Source organism: Enhydra lutris, unplaced genomic scaffold, assembly GCF_002288905.1.
Source record: "Enhydra lutris kenyoni isolate GAN:26980312 unplaced genomic scaffold, ASM228890v2 scaffoldscaffold15, whole genome shotgun sequence".
NCBI lineage: Eukaryota > Metazoa > Chordata > Mammalia > Carnivora > Mustelidae > Enhydra > Enhydra lutris.
In genome coordinates this window covers 5,899,356-5,914,086 of record NW_019154099.1, presented here as the reverse complement: position 1 = coordinate 5,914,086, position 14,731 = coordinate 5,899,356, and the positions used below count along the sequence as shown (strand labels likewise).

The 14,731-nt window shown below is 48.7% G+C and overlaps 1 protein-coding gene across 1 annotated transcript in view; it reads right to left on the bottom strand.

Annotated features, from left to right (window-relative positions):
• LOC111147152 (siah E3 ubiquitin protein ligase family member 3) overlaps window positions 1-14,324 on the bottom strand; it is a 66,269-nt gene extending 51,945 nt beyond the window's left edge. The window contains exon 1 of the mRNA XM_022503054.1: window positions 14,080-14,324. Within this exon, the coding sequence (XP_022358762.1) occupies window positions 14,080-14,214 (135 nt within the window). The 5' untranslated portion in view covers window positions 14,215-14,324. The remainder of the gene's footprint in view (window positions 1-14,079) is intronic.
• Between the last annotated feature and the right edge of the window lie 407 nt (window positions 14,325-14,731).

The following is a 14,731-nucleotide window of genomic DNA, read 5'->3' as shown; positions in this document are numbered from 1 at the left end:
CTACTATGTGCTTGGTGCCTGTTCTAGATGCATTTCCATTTATTTGCCACATTTAGTCCTCTCTTTGCTTCACACTGCATGCCTTCTTATAGACAAGGAAAATGAAGCTCAGAGTGGTTAAGGCACTTGCCAAGGGTCACACAGGAACTTTGGAGCTAAATCTGAAACCATGTCTGAGTCCAGAGGCCATGATCTTTCCAGTATATTGAGAGGTGTTTAAAATACGTCCATGGAATTTCCCTTTGCTACCAAATTGCTGTCGCTCACTATAAACGGGTTAGGCTCCTACAACGGACCCACTTGCACTCACCATTCGACTTCCCTCGCCACTGTGCAATTTGGTGCAAATCGCCTCAAACCTTTTCGGAAAAGAGGCAGCCTGGAGTTAGGGTCAATGATAGAGACCCATCTCTGCACACCAAGGTCACCTTGCACGGAGGCACAGAGCAAGTGTCACCTTCTCACCTGACAGATGGAGAAGCCAAGGTTAAATGACTTGCTCAAGACCCAGCGGGAACTGAGCCAGACTGCAGAGAAAAGCTCAGCCTCTCGGTTCTGAGAAAATCTCCTCAGCCAAGTATTTTCAAGAAGTGGGTGGAAGTGCCTGGGAGCTCGCCTTCTCGCCTCTAATTTCTCTCGGATTCTTGGAGAGCCGCATGTATCTGGCACTTGCTTCAGTAAGCACGCCGAGAAGGGTCCAACTGGCATTTATTTAATTACCATAAACAGATGTATCACTTTGGCTTCAATGAGGCTCGTTCTTATTGTGCTCATCAGCCCGCCTGTTTATGGGGAGGCCGGGCCAGGCATGGCAGGCGGCAAGGGGTCCTAAGGTGCCAGTATGTGCCCCGCTGTCTTCCATCCTATCCCCATGGGGGGTGCGGGGATGGGCAGGGGTCATAGGGGATGGGGTGCCATGGCACTTCACTCGTGGTGGGGGCATTTTCCTCACAATTCCTTCATTCCTTCCACATCCACGTCCCCTGCGAACCCCATGGCAGTCCTCCGGGCCTCTCCCCAGATGTCAGGCTGCTGGAAGAGGGGACTGGGGTTCACTCTGGTCCCCAGATGTCAGGCTGCTGGAAGAGGGGACTGGGGTTCACTCTGGTGATTTCCACTTGGCGGTGTCTGGCTGAGTGTTTCCCTTCTGCTCTCCAAAGTCAGTATAAACATTCCTCTGCATTTCTCCAGCTTGCACCCTGGAAGCAAAGCTCGCAAACATCAAACATTTTTCCATTTCTCTCTGATAAGCTCACCTCTCAGACTGATGCCTCCCTCCCTCAGTTTGTCTCACGGGAGTTTTGGAAAGAGACAGTGTTCGCTAGGAATTCGGGGAAAGGTTTACCAGGAATCAAGATGGAGGCTGAGTTTAGATTAGATAGAAATTGGTCATCAAAATTTCCTTTCTCTTTGGTTCTGGAAAAAAAAGATAGTAATAAATATGGCAGCCAATGAGACAGGAAAGTTCAAAGGCCTGCGGATCTTCTTAAAGAATGGGTGTGACAGGGGCGCCTGGGTGGCTCCGTAGGTTAAAACCTCTGCCTTCGGCTCAGGTCATGATCTCAGGGTCCTGGGATCGAGTCCCACATCGGGTTCTCTGCTTGGTGGGGCGCCTGCTTCTTCCTCTCTCTCTCTCTCTCTCTCTCTGCCTGCCTCTCTGCTTACTTGTGATCTCTCTCTGTCAAATAAATAAATAAAATCTTAAAAAAAAAAAAAAGAATGGGTGTGACATAGTAAGAGGCTCTCTTAAAGGACATTTTCTCTTTTGTATAAAAAAAATTTCCTTTGTTTCTTTTTATTCTTGGAGAAAAAGTGGCCTGTTGGATGTTATCCCCATGTTTAGAGAGCAGTTTGCTTTTGTGATGTGGTCAGCCAGCTCCCATTGTCATTGAGAAGCAAGTGAGGTATGGACAAGATAATCACATGCCCCAGATTTGGGGGTCAGTGCTAGTTTCAGACATCTGTCTGCCTGTTAAAACATGTAACCATTTATCTATTTTACTTAAATTGAGGTAAACCTGTATATAATGTTATATTCAGGTGTGCAACATAGTAATTTGATTTTTGTATACACTGTAGCATGATTGCCACAATGAGTATAGGTCTGTCACCGGACAATTGAACTCCTTTCCCCTTTTCACCCACCCCCAAACCCCTTCCCTCTGGTAAGCATCTGTGAGTTTTGCTTTGTTTCTTTTTCTTTTTTTTTTTTTTTTAGATTCTACTTATAAGTCAGATCATACAGTATCTGTGTCCTCTGTCTGACTTATTTCATTTAGCATAATACCCTCAGGGTCCATCCATGTTTTTGTAAATGATAAGATTTCCTTCTTTTTTATGACTGAATAGTAGTTCATTGTGTGATACGTATCTATAGATATAGATATCTATAGATGTGTGTGTGTGTGTGTGTGTGTGTGTGTGTGTGTGTATACACAGAGAGACAGATATAGAGGTACAGACAGATATCATATGTTCTTTATCTGCTCGTCCATTGATGGACACTTAGGTTGTTTCCTTATCTTGGCTACTGTAAACAATGCTGCAATGAACAGAGTGGTCCATATGGCTTTTTGAATTAGCGTTTTCATTTCCTTTGGATAAATACCCAGGAGTGTAATAGCTAGATCAGGTAGCAGATCTACTTTTAATTTTTTGAGAAACTTCCACACTCTTTTCCATAGTGGCCGTACCAACGTACATTCCCACCAATAGTGCACGAAGATTCATTTGTCTCCATATCCTTGCCAACACTTGTTACTACTTGTTTGTTGTTGTTGTTGTTATTTTTTAATATAATAGCTGCTGTAACAGGTGTGAGGTGATACCTCACTGTGGTTTTGGTTTGCATTTCCCTGATAATGAGTGATGCTGATCACTTATTCGTGAGTCTGTTGGCCATCTCTATGTCTTCTTTGGAAAACTGTGTTTAGATTCTCTGCCCATCTTTACATTTTATTTTATTTTTTTGTTATTTTTGCTATTGAGTTGAGTTCTTTATACATTTTGGATATTCACCCCTCATCAGATATATGATTTGCAAATATTTTCTCCCCTTCAGGAGGTTGCCTTCATTTTGTTGCCGGTTTCCTTTGCTGTGCACCCATTAAAAAAAAAAATGGTCATAGAGGACAAATTTATTTTATGCAGAATAATCTGGAGTTGGGCATGCAGATAAAGTTGTTGGAAAGTTTTCCCTGAAGTACTTAATGCAAATCATCATTTTTATTGAGCCTGAATTTGGAAGACTGTGCTCTTTGTGGAAATTCCAGGACAAACAATTGTTTCATCAAGAGGGAGAGACAGCTTAAGACAGAGGTTAAAATTGGGGTGACTGGGTGGCTCAGTGGGTTAAGCCTCTGCCTTCAGCTCAGGTCATGATCTCAGGGTCCTGGGATCAGGCCCTGATGGAGCCCTGCATTGGGCTGTCTGCTCAGCAGGACACCTGCTTCTCCCTCCCCCTCTGCCTGCCTCTCAGCCTACTTGTGATCTCTCTCTCTATCAAATAAATAAATAAAATCTTAAAAAAAGAAAAAAAAGACAGAGGTTAAAAGCACCAGCTAAACTCGAATCCTTGGACAAGTTACTTAATCTGTCTGTGCCTCAGCTTCCTCCTGTGCAAACTGGGGATAGGCTGATGGCATTGTTCTGAGGATGTTAAAAAAGGCAATTCTGGGAAATTACTTAGCACAGCAGTTGGCAGTTTATAAGTGCTCAGTAAACCTTAGCTAATAATAATAATTAATAATAATAATAATAGAAGCACACACACATAACTAGTCTTAACTTGGGTTCTCCAAAATTGAGCCCAAGATAAGGACTTGGGTGCAGTAGTTCATCTGGAGGGCAATTCCAGGAAGCAGGAGGAGGGAGTCACATCACTGCTGTAGGCTGCAGGGGTCTGGTTCCACCCGGCAGCATAGAGAAGCCTGGAGAATGCCTCCCAGGACCGTCCTCCAGTCCAGGCTCCAGGAGCTGAAGCATCTACGTGTGGACTTGATGAACATACACAGGGGTGAGTAAGTCAGGATCCCACTTCAGTGTTTTTAAATTATATATAATGTACTTGATACTAGTCCTCTGGCCAAGCAAGTGGGCTCTGTTGTTCGTTGTGAAAAGAGGATACTAACAGGTGACTTAGTAAGAAGTGCTTAAAAGTACAACGTTTTAATTTAAGAAGGCTCCGCCACCATGAACAAGCTCTTCCACCTTTTTCCGCTTCGGTGTTCTGTATAATGGAGAACAGTAATAACACAGCACTTCCTGGTGCGAATTAAATGCACAGGATTTAACACTGGTCCTGGACATAGCCTGCCTTCAGTGAATGGTGGCCCTTTGGGGGCTCTTAATGTCATTATTGTTGTGATTGTGTGCATACCTGCGATAGAAGAAAATGATTGTCTAAAGGTTTCAGGCTGTGTAGCTGGCTTAGCTTACTGTAAGTCGCAGTATACCCTGATTTATAGAAAGGATCCCTGAGGTTCTAGGTTTCCTGGCACATCTTTGGTGAGGTTGTAGGAGTTAGATCTCGGGGGCCTTGATGTCTGGCTGCCAAGCGCGACAGGTGGTCAGACTTGCTGGCCAGTCTTACAAAATCTGTTATTGATCTCTATATGGTTCTCTCTATGTGGGCCTTCCTGATGCCAAGTGAAGCCCATCTTCCCCTTCAAATGGGGTCTGCAGTGGCCTCTCTCCTCCATTAGAGGACATTTTCCAGTGTCATCCTGGGGAGCCCAGCCTTGCCCCTTCCACAGGCTACTCTCTCCTTGCTGGAGTTCTTGGTGCCTCGGCTGGAGACAGCCCTGCAGCACACAGCTCCCTCCTAATCAGAAATTCCTGATTAAAAATACATTAAAGGACAGAGGAATTATTAAGAGATATAGCATCTTGCAAGTAAAACTGACATTTCCAGTTAGACCACAATTCTAAATGATCCATAAGGACCTTGTTCTAAGTCTAAAAACATTAGGCTGGTTTCAGATCTGTTTTCCGAGCGTGTTTTCACCTGGGGCCCATGGGTAAGATGAAAATGTAGCTTTTTTATAGTAGAACTTGATCCATCTGCTATTTGAAAGTCTTGGGCTAGGGCTTCATGGCTTTGGTGACTTCATTTGGAGCCTCATCCCTGTGCTCGCTGTGTACTTGTGCTAGTACGAGAGACCCAAGGAATATTTACCTTTTGATGCCCCACCCCTGCCTGGCTGGTTTCCATCCAGGCACGTGCCTGGGGACAAGGACCCCCTGGGAAGATGTCCAGCATCGCCACCAAGTCATATTAGAGAGGCAGTGTCCTTAACCAGCGTCATCCCCAAGCAGTGTGGTGTCACAGAGCAGCTGACTGTGCCTCTCATCAGCTGTGACCTTGGGCAAGTCACTTCATTCCTTTGGTCCTTGTTTTTCAGACCAGGACCTGGAACTTGGGTGTCGCTCTAGCTCTCTTTCCCTGAACAGACTGTGCTTTGAAATCTTAGTCACTCAACACAGGTCATCTCAGTGCTGCCCCTTCCCTCTGTCCAGTTGGAGTAGGAGAAGTTTGGTCATGCATACATATTGGGCAAAAGAAGCTCGGTCAGCCCTTGCACACCAGATAACATCAGTTCCGGAACCAGCTTCATAGTAATGGTGGCCCCCCTGAGTGGAGTGTTTATTATGTGCTAGGGGCTGCACTCAACACCTGATGCCCGCCACATGACTTGGTCCTCAAAGCAGTCATTTTACAAGTGAGGAAATGCTGGCTAGAGGAGGTCAGAGCGATCGCTCAAGGAAAGCAGCCTCATTGGACGTGACCCCAGATCCATCTGACTCCAAAAGTCAGAGTTTAAGATCTCAGCTAGAATAGCACTCTCTTCTTTCCCAACACTGCTTTCTCTCTCTCCTGAGACTGGAGTGGCCAGTTACAGACTGGATAGAGCAGAAGGGTCTCGTTCACCTCCGTCTTATTCTTTCTTCCGCCATGCTGGGGGTCTCGTTTCCCCGTCCACTGGCCTTTGCATCCTGTCATCTTGCCCCACTCTTTGGACGCCACGCAGGGTCCAAAGAGGTTGGCACCCACAGACTCGCCATTGACTGTGTGAGTGTGCGTGCGTGGGTGGAAACTCAGGCTAGAGTGCAGGGGACCCAGGTCAATGGCCGAGCTCAGTACTGTTAAAAACTCCCCTACGACAGTGGGATCCAGGAATTCTTCCTTGGCTCAAAAGGGGAGAGCATCTCTCTTGCCCTCCCTCGATTGTAGAGGCTGCAACCTTGACGGAGGACCGTTTTCCCTTCACCCCTGCCCCGCACAGAGGCAAGCTGCTTCTCAAGGCAGGACGGACTAAAGTGCAAAGAGAAAAGGTCCCATCTCCCCGGGCGCGTGCGGTTTCTGCCCACCTCCATCTCCCCACCCCGCTGAATCTCTCCGTGGTGTCACTCCACTCAGGTCCCCACCCTCCAGATCAAATGCCCCTCACAGAGCCACTTACCCGTGGGCCTACTCAGCTGCCACTAATGAAGTCATGCATAAGTCATGAGGGGCAAGTTTCAGGATGGGTGGAGATGGGGACTGTTCTGCACGGCTCCTGGCTCTGTGAATGACAGGGGACCCAGCTCTTCATCCCATCCCGACACAGGCACCTCTGTCCTCCTGAGACCCAGCCCCTCTCCTGTGGGACGGATGGGCTCAGAGCCCAAGCCATGCTCTATTTCAAGGGCTCTATCTGAAGCTACGCAGTAGGGACAAATCTTACTTTTATATAAGGCACGAACAATAATTGTTCTCGTCAAGGCCAAGGGCAATTCACAAATATCAAGAAGCAGCGAGCAGGAGGCTTGCAGAGAGGGAGGGAGGGCAGAGAAAGACAGCCAGGTCGGGCGGTGGGGAGTTGCCAACAGCTTCCAAGCGGTTGCTTTCCTCATAATGACCATGTTGACAATAACCACTGCTGTTTACAGACTCTCTCCGGCAAACACTCTCCTCACGTGAGCTCAATTCAGCCTTACGCGGCCATAGCAGGGGGAAATTATTTTCTCCCTTTTAAACACGAGCAAATGGAGCATCTGGGAGCCTAAATCATTTGTTCAAAGTCACACACATCTACAAGTGGCACAGTCTGGATTTGAATTCAGGTCTGTCTGCCCCAAAGACCATGTTTTTTGTTTTTTGTTTTTCCCTATACCCGCTTCTTCTATCCGTATTGATCTGCCAGATTTAAAGGTCTATGCTTTTGACTATGCGTCTCCTTCTTCTTTGATTTTAAAAAATACAATGTGCATACATTCCTGTTAAATATATTATTTTTTAAATAATTCAAAAAAAAAAAGGAAAGAGATTTGTGGCGGGGGGTGGGGGTCAGGGAATTGGGGAGGAGGATGCAGAGGTTTCGATTTGCTACTGAAATGTGGGTTTGGTGAAGGGGGGATGGTAGGGTATGTGATACAACCTCAAGGTCAGACTGCTGGCCCGGGGCTGATGGGGCACAGGAAGGGGGTCTCTGCAAGTTTCTGCTCTGACGGCATGCACGCAAGCAAGGGATGTTTAGTTTGGATTGATTTGAAGGCAGCCTGGGACAGTGTAGGGGATGTTGGCCTGGCATTAGGAGACCCAACTCATGGTTCTATTTCTGTCACTCAGTGGGTTGACTCTGCAAAAGTCCCGTAGTGGGTTGAAGGGAGGCCTACAAGCTGATATGTTCACTCCTGATGCCTGGAACCTGTGACTATTAGTTTATACAGCAAACGAGTGAGTATGATGTGACCAAAGGTAGGTTAAAATTAAAGATCTTGAGAGGAGAATCTTATCCTGGATTGACCAGGTAGGCCTTAAATGCAGTCCCATGTCACTTTGTAGGATAGCCACACAGAGGAGAGGATGCACAGGGACCAGAAGAAGGCCATGGGACCACAGAGGCAGAGATTGGGGTGATGTGACCGCAAGCCAAGGAACACATGGAGCCCCCAGAAGCTGGATGAGGCAAAGAGCAGATTCCTCCCTGGAGAGCCTTTGAGGGAGCACCACCCTGCTGACATCTTGATTTTGGACTTCTGGCCTCCTGAGCTGTGAGGACATTTGCTTCTATTGCTGTAAGCCGCCCAGAAGTGTGCCAGTTCGTTACAGCAGCCCTCGGGAAAAAATATACATTGTTCCCCCTCTCTGGCCTCAGTTTCCTAGACTGTACAATAAGAAAGTGTGACCTCCCAGCTCTGACATGCTCCCTGTCATTCCCCGAGCCCCAGGCCCCTGTGGGAGGACAGGTGTCCGTCCTCCAGATCAATCCCTTCCAGGTGACACGTAGTGTAGAAACAGACCTGTTTCGCCTGTGAGAAACAGAGCTATTGGGGTCAGAATGACTTTGTAAAGGGTAAAATCCCTTCACAAGCGGTTATTTTATTTTATTCTTTTTCCCCTATTGTTAATTGCTAGAAAAATACTTTGCCTTACCCCGCGGTAGTGATCCAAATAGCTCTGACCTCTTTGTGGATTTCAAGAAACGCTTTCAGAACCTGTTCCCTCCTTTCCGCCATAGTTTCTGCACCCTGAGGGGCTGTGTGGTTAAGGGAGTTGCATGGAATTTGCTTTGGGGCTGCTGGATAAATGGAGTACAGAGGTAATCGCCTCGCCTCCCCTCCCCTCCGCACCAGCTTCAGCCTTCCTGCAACTCCATCACTAGCTCCCAGCTAGCCAAATGACTGCCCGGGGCTCGGGGTTGTTAGTTATGGGACTCGGGAGCCTCATTTGCAATCATCATTAACCAGAAAAGCTACATAACTGCTCCGTGCCTGCAGAGCTGGGCGTCCTACACTAGTCGCAGGAACCCGAGGGATGGAAGAGACTGCTCAGGGAAGCTTTCAGAAGAAAGCCCAGGGAGCGACCACCACCACCACCACCACCACCACCACCACCATGTTTCAGCCCCCCTCCGTCCTTTCCCAGCCCCTCCAAGGTGCTAATGAACCATGAAGAGACTCAAGACAGGGCAGCAGAAGGAAGATGGTGACATTTCCAGGCGACAGCAGTGGGATCCTCAGAGGTGGGTTATGTCAACAAGGGCTGAGTAAGCCACACACTAGCTATTAAACGATCTTGTCGGAAACGTTAAACAGCTTTAAAACAGGTATTGAGGCTGAACACTCCAAAGGCCACCCTCTAAATCTCTAAAAACAATGTTCAGGTCTTTAGCTCTCATTCAGCCCGCCTGCCTCGCATGTGTCGAGCAGAGTTAGTGGAAGCCCCAGGGCGAGAATGGGATTTCCCAAGATGATCCCACCAACAGCAGAGGCGATGTTGGGCTTTGCCACACAGCTCTTCTCCTCGGTTCCCTCCTGGGGTGATCCCCCACCTCCTCCATGCAGAGCCCCCCCCTTCACCCGTCACTCAACACACATTCATCCACACTGGCTGGGCGGGTCTTAGTATGAAACACATGTGTATGCTTCAAATAATGGTACTAAAATGCCCAGATTTTAGCTTTAGTGTCAGGCAGGCACTGAAATGAAAGCCATTGTTGTCCCACAGGCCCCTCCCATCTCATGCGTGCCTATGTGTGGGTGTGTGTGTATCTGCGTGTTTCTGTCCATAAGCCCAAGGTTAGCAGGTACCATAAAGAAGAGGTCTGGGTTGGGGGGCGGCAAGTGGCTCAGCTGGTTGGGCATCAGACTCTTGGTTTTGGCTAATGATCTCAGGGTGTTGGGATCGAGCCCCAGGACGGGCTCTGCACCCAGTGGAAAGTCTGCTTGAGATTCTTCTCCTTTCCCTCTCCCTCTGGTTCTGCTTCCCCCCTGCCTCCCCAGACACGTGCAGTGTACTCTTTCTCTCAAATAAGCCTTTAAAAAGAAAAGAAAAAAGAAGAGGTCTAGGACCAGCAGGACGGAGGTGTGAGTAGCCTTCCAGGACAAGTGGGGCAGTTATACCCTTGGTTCTAGCTGCTGGGAAGGGCACTGGGGGATCTTAGCAATGACTTTGGTACTGGCAGGGGCCTTCAGAAGTTTGCCAGAATGCTTTTTGCTAGGCTTTTAGAAACCTGTTTACCAAGGGCTGTGGTTAAGAGGGGGAAGTCGTCCAGCCAGCCTCAGCACGGGTACAGTCTGCTCGGGAAGTGCTAAGGACTGACCCTTGAGGGGCTCTGGCTACTGCTACAGACCCTTCCCTGGAAAGGCCTGGGTGTGGGGACCGGCCATCCCACCCTTTGAAGGACATCCTAGAGATGGGTTGGGAAAAGGGTGAGCTGCCTGGACAGGGCATTATAGAAGTGGCTAGTGCAGATAGGAGAGGAGCCAGGAGAGAAAGGCTTTCTTGATTTGGAAATAAGCAGAAAACATGAGGGAGAAAGGAATGCTGAATCAGGACCAGGAGCTGGAGCCCTCCCTAGTGCCAGCCTGCAGCCTGCTAGCTACATTTCTGTAACCTCTGTGAATGAAGCAGAGGGCAGCAAGCCAGGGACACTGGCTTCTCGGTGGTCACATTTCATGAAGTGGGAAGGAGAAATGGGGGGCATCATTTGGAATCCTATCTGTGCAAGGAGCCATCCATACCGGTAGAGACAGAAAGAGACACAGGGCAACACAGAGTGTCATTTGCACTCCATGGAGAGGGCTGGGCTACTCATTCTCCCTCTGCCTGCCCCTTGCTTAAAGCAGAGGTCCCCGGAGTTCCGATCCCTCGTGTTCCAGTCCAGCTGCTCTAAATGGCCCTTTTAATTAGGGGTGGGCTTAAGGGGTGTAATGGCTTGAACCAGAGTGTCTGCCTTCGAAGGAAGGCTTCTGCTTTCCACTTAGAAGGAAAGGCATCAGCTTGCTTGAAGTAATCGCTTACTGAGTAATCGCCATAATAAGATTGAGAATGAAGGTGACCTATAGAAGCACGGTAAATACACGATTTTCTCTGCTCAGTAAGTGAATTTTGATTATAACTCAGCACTTGCCTCCGGTCCTTGAATACAGTTAGCATTCTCAGGAAAAGCCCGGGAAAGGACAAAGTGCAAATATGCTTCCACAAAGAACAACACAGGCTTCCCAGCCCTCACTGCGGCTGCACACAACCTAAAAAATTGAAAGCAAGGTTGCCGTCTCTGTCCTTGGTCACCATTTCGTGTACCAGCCTGTCATACCAAGTGTAGGGAGGCACCACAGATCAATAGCTATTCAGGGCTAACATCGCCACAACTGTTTTTTTCTTCGGGAAAAAAAAAAAAAAAAAAAAGAATTTTTTCCCCCATGTAGATCACAGCTTATTATATCCAAGGCATATTTCTGTGGTCTGTCTATGGAAATTAATGCTTAGAAGGTGCACTTTTCCTTTGAGGTTTTATTTGCTTTTTAACATAAGTGATAGGGCCAGCCACGCACCTCTAGAATTGTTGCTCTAAAATCTCTGCAAATGGGTGTCAATGCCCAGGTTTGCAAAGCAGGTAGGACTTACCTGATGGGCCTCCTGGACCCTGGAAACACACAATGTGCTTATGGAGACACCATCAAGGTGCTCTGGGTTGCAGAGCTCTCTGTGCCTGGCAGGATGCATGGGAATCAGACCCCCGCAGCATCAGCCACTCTCACCTTGCTTTGTTTACCTTGCTGACGCTTGTCTGAGCAAAACCTCTAAGTGGTTTTTTACGGGAAATCAAGAGCCAAATGAGTATGTATTTGAAAAAAAGTGAGCCACAGAAATAGCCTCCCAAAGCATATGTCACCTATTTTTATGTTGCTGCTTATATGGTTTCTAAGTGGGCTCAAGGCTTTAAGTGGCTACTTCGAAAGTTCCTCATGGAACCCCGCAAGTTATGCACAATAGCATAATTTTTTAAAAATATTTTATTTATTTATTTATTTATTTGAGAGAGAGAGCACAAGCAGGGGGAGCAGCAGGCAGAGGGAGAAGCAGGCTTCTGGCTGATCAGGGAGCCTGATGTGGGATTCGATCCCAGGACTCCAAGATCATGACCTGGGCTGAAGGCAGACACTTAACTGACCTCGCCACCCAGGCGTCCCAACATGATTTTTTTTTTTTTTCTGGAAGAGAGTGCTGGAAAGCACGTTCACCTCTAGTAATCGTTTTTAGCCATGAGCCAGAGCCATGGAGTTATTCATTCCTATGTCCATTTTAAAGGTGAGGGAGGGAAGGCTCAGAGAGATTGAGTCTCTCAAGGGCACACAGCTAGTGAGCCAACCCTAACCTCCAGACCTGACTCTGAACTCCTGGGATTCAGGCAGCAGGACAACTTACCAATATCCAGGCAGACATCCCTGCAAGATATTCACAGATTCACTTCACCTCACCCCACCGCACCCCAAGATCTCAGCACCCCTCTCCTCCATCATCAGCCGCAGTCAATGAAACATATAAATCCAAACTTGGAAAAGGCTAAGTTTCATAAACAATTTTTAAGGGTGTTAAAATGCAAAATAGGAGTAAACAAAATTTCTTGCCACAGGGAAGTAACTAATGTAAAGTGACAAAATAATGGGAGTTTGAATGCGGTCTCAAAAGTGGCCATAAAATGGAATTCAGAATCATATTTTAGTATGTACACCATACACTTGCTTTGCTAAGGGTGACTGGCAGTGAATTCTCATTTATAAAACTAAGCCATGAAGGCAAAAAGAGACAGGGGATTGAGGGGAAGGAGAGAGAGAGAGAGAGCGCGCGAGTGCATAGGAAGGAGAGAGCATGAGCCCCAGAGCGAGTCACAGAGTGACTGATGCTGGTCACAGACTGGGTACCTCAGAGGGCCAGTTCCTGGATCTGGGCACTGCCCCAGTCCCAAGGCGGCTCCTCACCCCTCCACCTAGGACTGGCCACCTCTAAGGCCTCTGAGCAGCCGTCCCTCCTAGGGACTTCCAGGAACTGCGGTGCGGGGAGGGGATGGGCACCCATCAGGGCTGACCTGCGGGGCTCGGGTTGAGGAGAGTCTGACGCTTTGTAGTTTATAAAGCGATGAGCAACAAGCAACACTTTTCCTACAGGAGAGCAGGGTCAGAATGACAGATCTGTCCTCACCGAGACCTTTCAGTGGCTCCTGCTACAGACCCGCGCTCCTCCCTGTCACTCAGCCCTGCGCGCAGCGGGGAGGACAGGAAAGCAACTCCCATCGGGGCCATCGTTTAATTTCAAACAGAGCCACGGTGGGCTCAGAGTTTCCTCTTTGGGGAGTTCATCCGCGCCACCCCTACCCGGGCACGGTCTTCCTCTCTTCCCCACCGCCCCAAGCCAACAGCTCTTCATTCGTCTCCCTGACCTGGCTGTGATGGGGGGCCATCTCTCCAGATCTCTGATTTGGGCTATTTGGCGAAAGGGCATTGGCCTGGAGGCACACATGCAGAGGCGGCGGCGCCAGAGCGGCAGCAGCCGGCGGCCTGCGGTGATTCAGACAGCAGCGGCTCCCAGCCGGTTTCATTATTACACAACTGAAGCAAATCCTGCCCCCTCCTGTCCCCGGAGCGAGGGGCGCAGGCAGCGCCCCGCAAGCAAACTCCTCCCGTTCTTCCCAGCTCGTTCGCTCTCTCTCTCTCTCACACACACAGACACACACACACAGTCACACCGAGGCTGAGCACGATAAACACTTCGCAGAAAGAGCCCTCTCACCCAGTCCCCAGTTCCGTTCTTGGGGGTTCCTGCCCCGCCCCCCATAGCTACTTCAGAGGTCGCCAGAAGGGGCTTCCAAAATCCATGTGCTCGCCTGCTTTTCCAAACACATGGGACAGTCTGCAATTTGGGTAACTTTTCAAATCCTGTCTCCTGAACACTTGGCCATGAATATTTGGGAGCAAGGAGAGGACGCCCCCTACTCCCTCCACCACCTTCCCTTGTGACCCTGACCCCACTCCTGGGCTGACAGCGGCGGGGGTTGGGGGTGCTGGAGAGGGAGAAGAGGCCAGTCCACCCCTCCAGTTGCTCCTGGCAAATCGGGGAACAACACACTGTCGCCGAGAGCACAAGACGCCTAGAAAGCCAGAATGAGCCGGGCTACCCCACCGGGTACCCGGTGCGTCCGAGCCCTAGCCAGGGAGCCTTTGCCGGGAGATCCAGGCTCATGTGGGAGTCCCCGACAACGGAGAAAAGACTGGAACCCGAGCTGCGCGAATATAAAATGATAGACAGCAACTCACCTTTAGGTTGTGCGTGGGGTTTACAACGCAGACAAGTTGCCCAGCAGCGGAGAAAACCCGTTTAGCCTTGTAGTGCTGAAAGCGGAGGTGAATGAGATCTAACACAGCCCCAAAGCACTGGGTAAAGAAAAGCATCACAACTTTTGGGGGGGTGGTTGTTGGCACAGGGAGGCAGCGGAAGAAGCTGTAAGTCCTTGGGCTCTGGAAGGAGCGCAGCCTCTGAGACACTCCGCTCCAGCCCGGCTTAGCGTGCCTTCATATTCATCATCAAAATAAGACGGTTAGAACCTTGCAGCAGTGAGGCGGCCAATCAAAAGGACAGAAATGTTATCCTTGAGGTGCAGAGACAGCCAATAACAAATGCCTCCCCTACCGAAACTCCCTGATGAATTGAGCCTGGCGGAGAATGTATTATTGAACATTACCATAGATCAGCTCATTGCATTTATCTTGTGATTACAGCCAACCATACATAATGCTGGGGAGATAGGCTGACAAAATTGATTGCTTAATGTGTCTCCATTTATTAATTGACTTAATTTAACATGAGAGCCTTTCTTAATGCGCTGGCAAAAACGTAAAGCATTTAAACCGCCAAATAGTAAAACACCCTGCTTCAAAGTAGGCAGATGGATAACGCAGATCGTGGCTC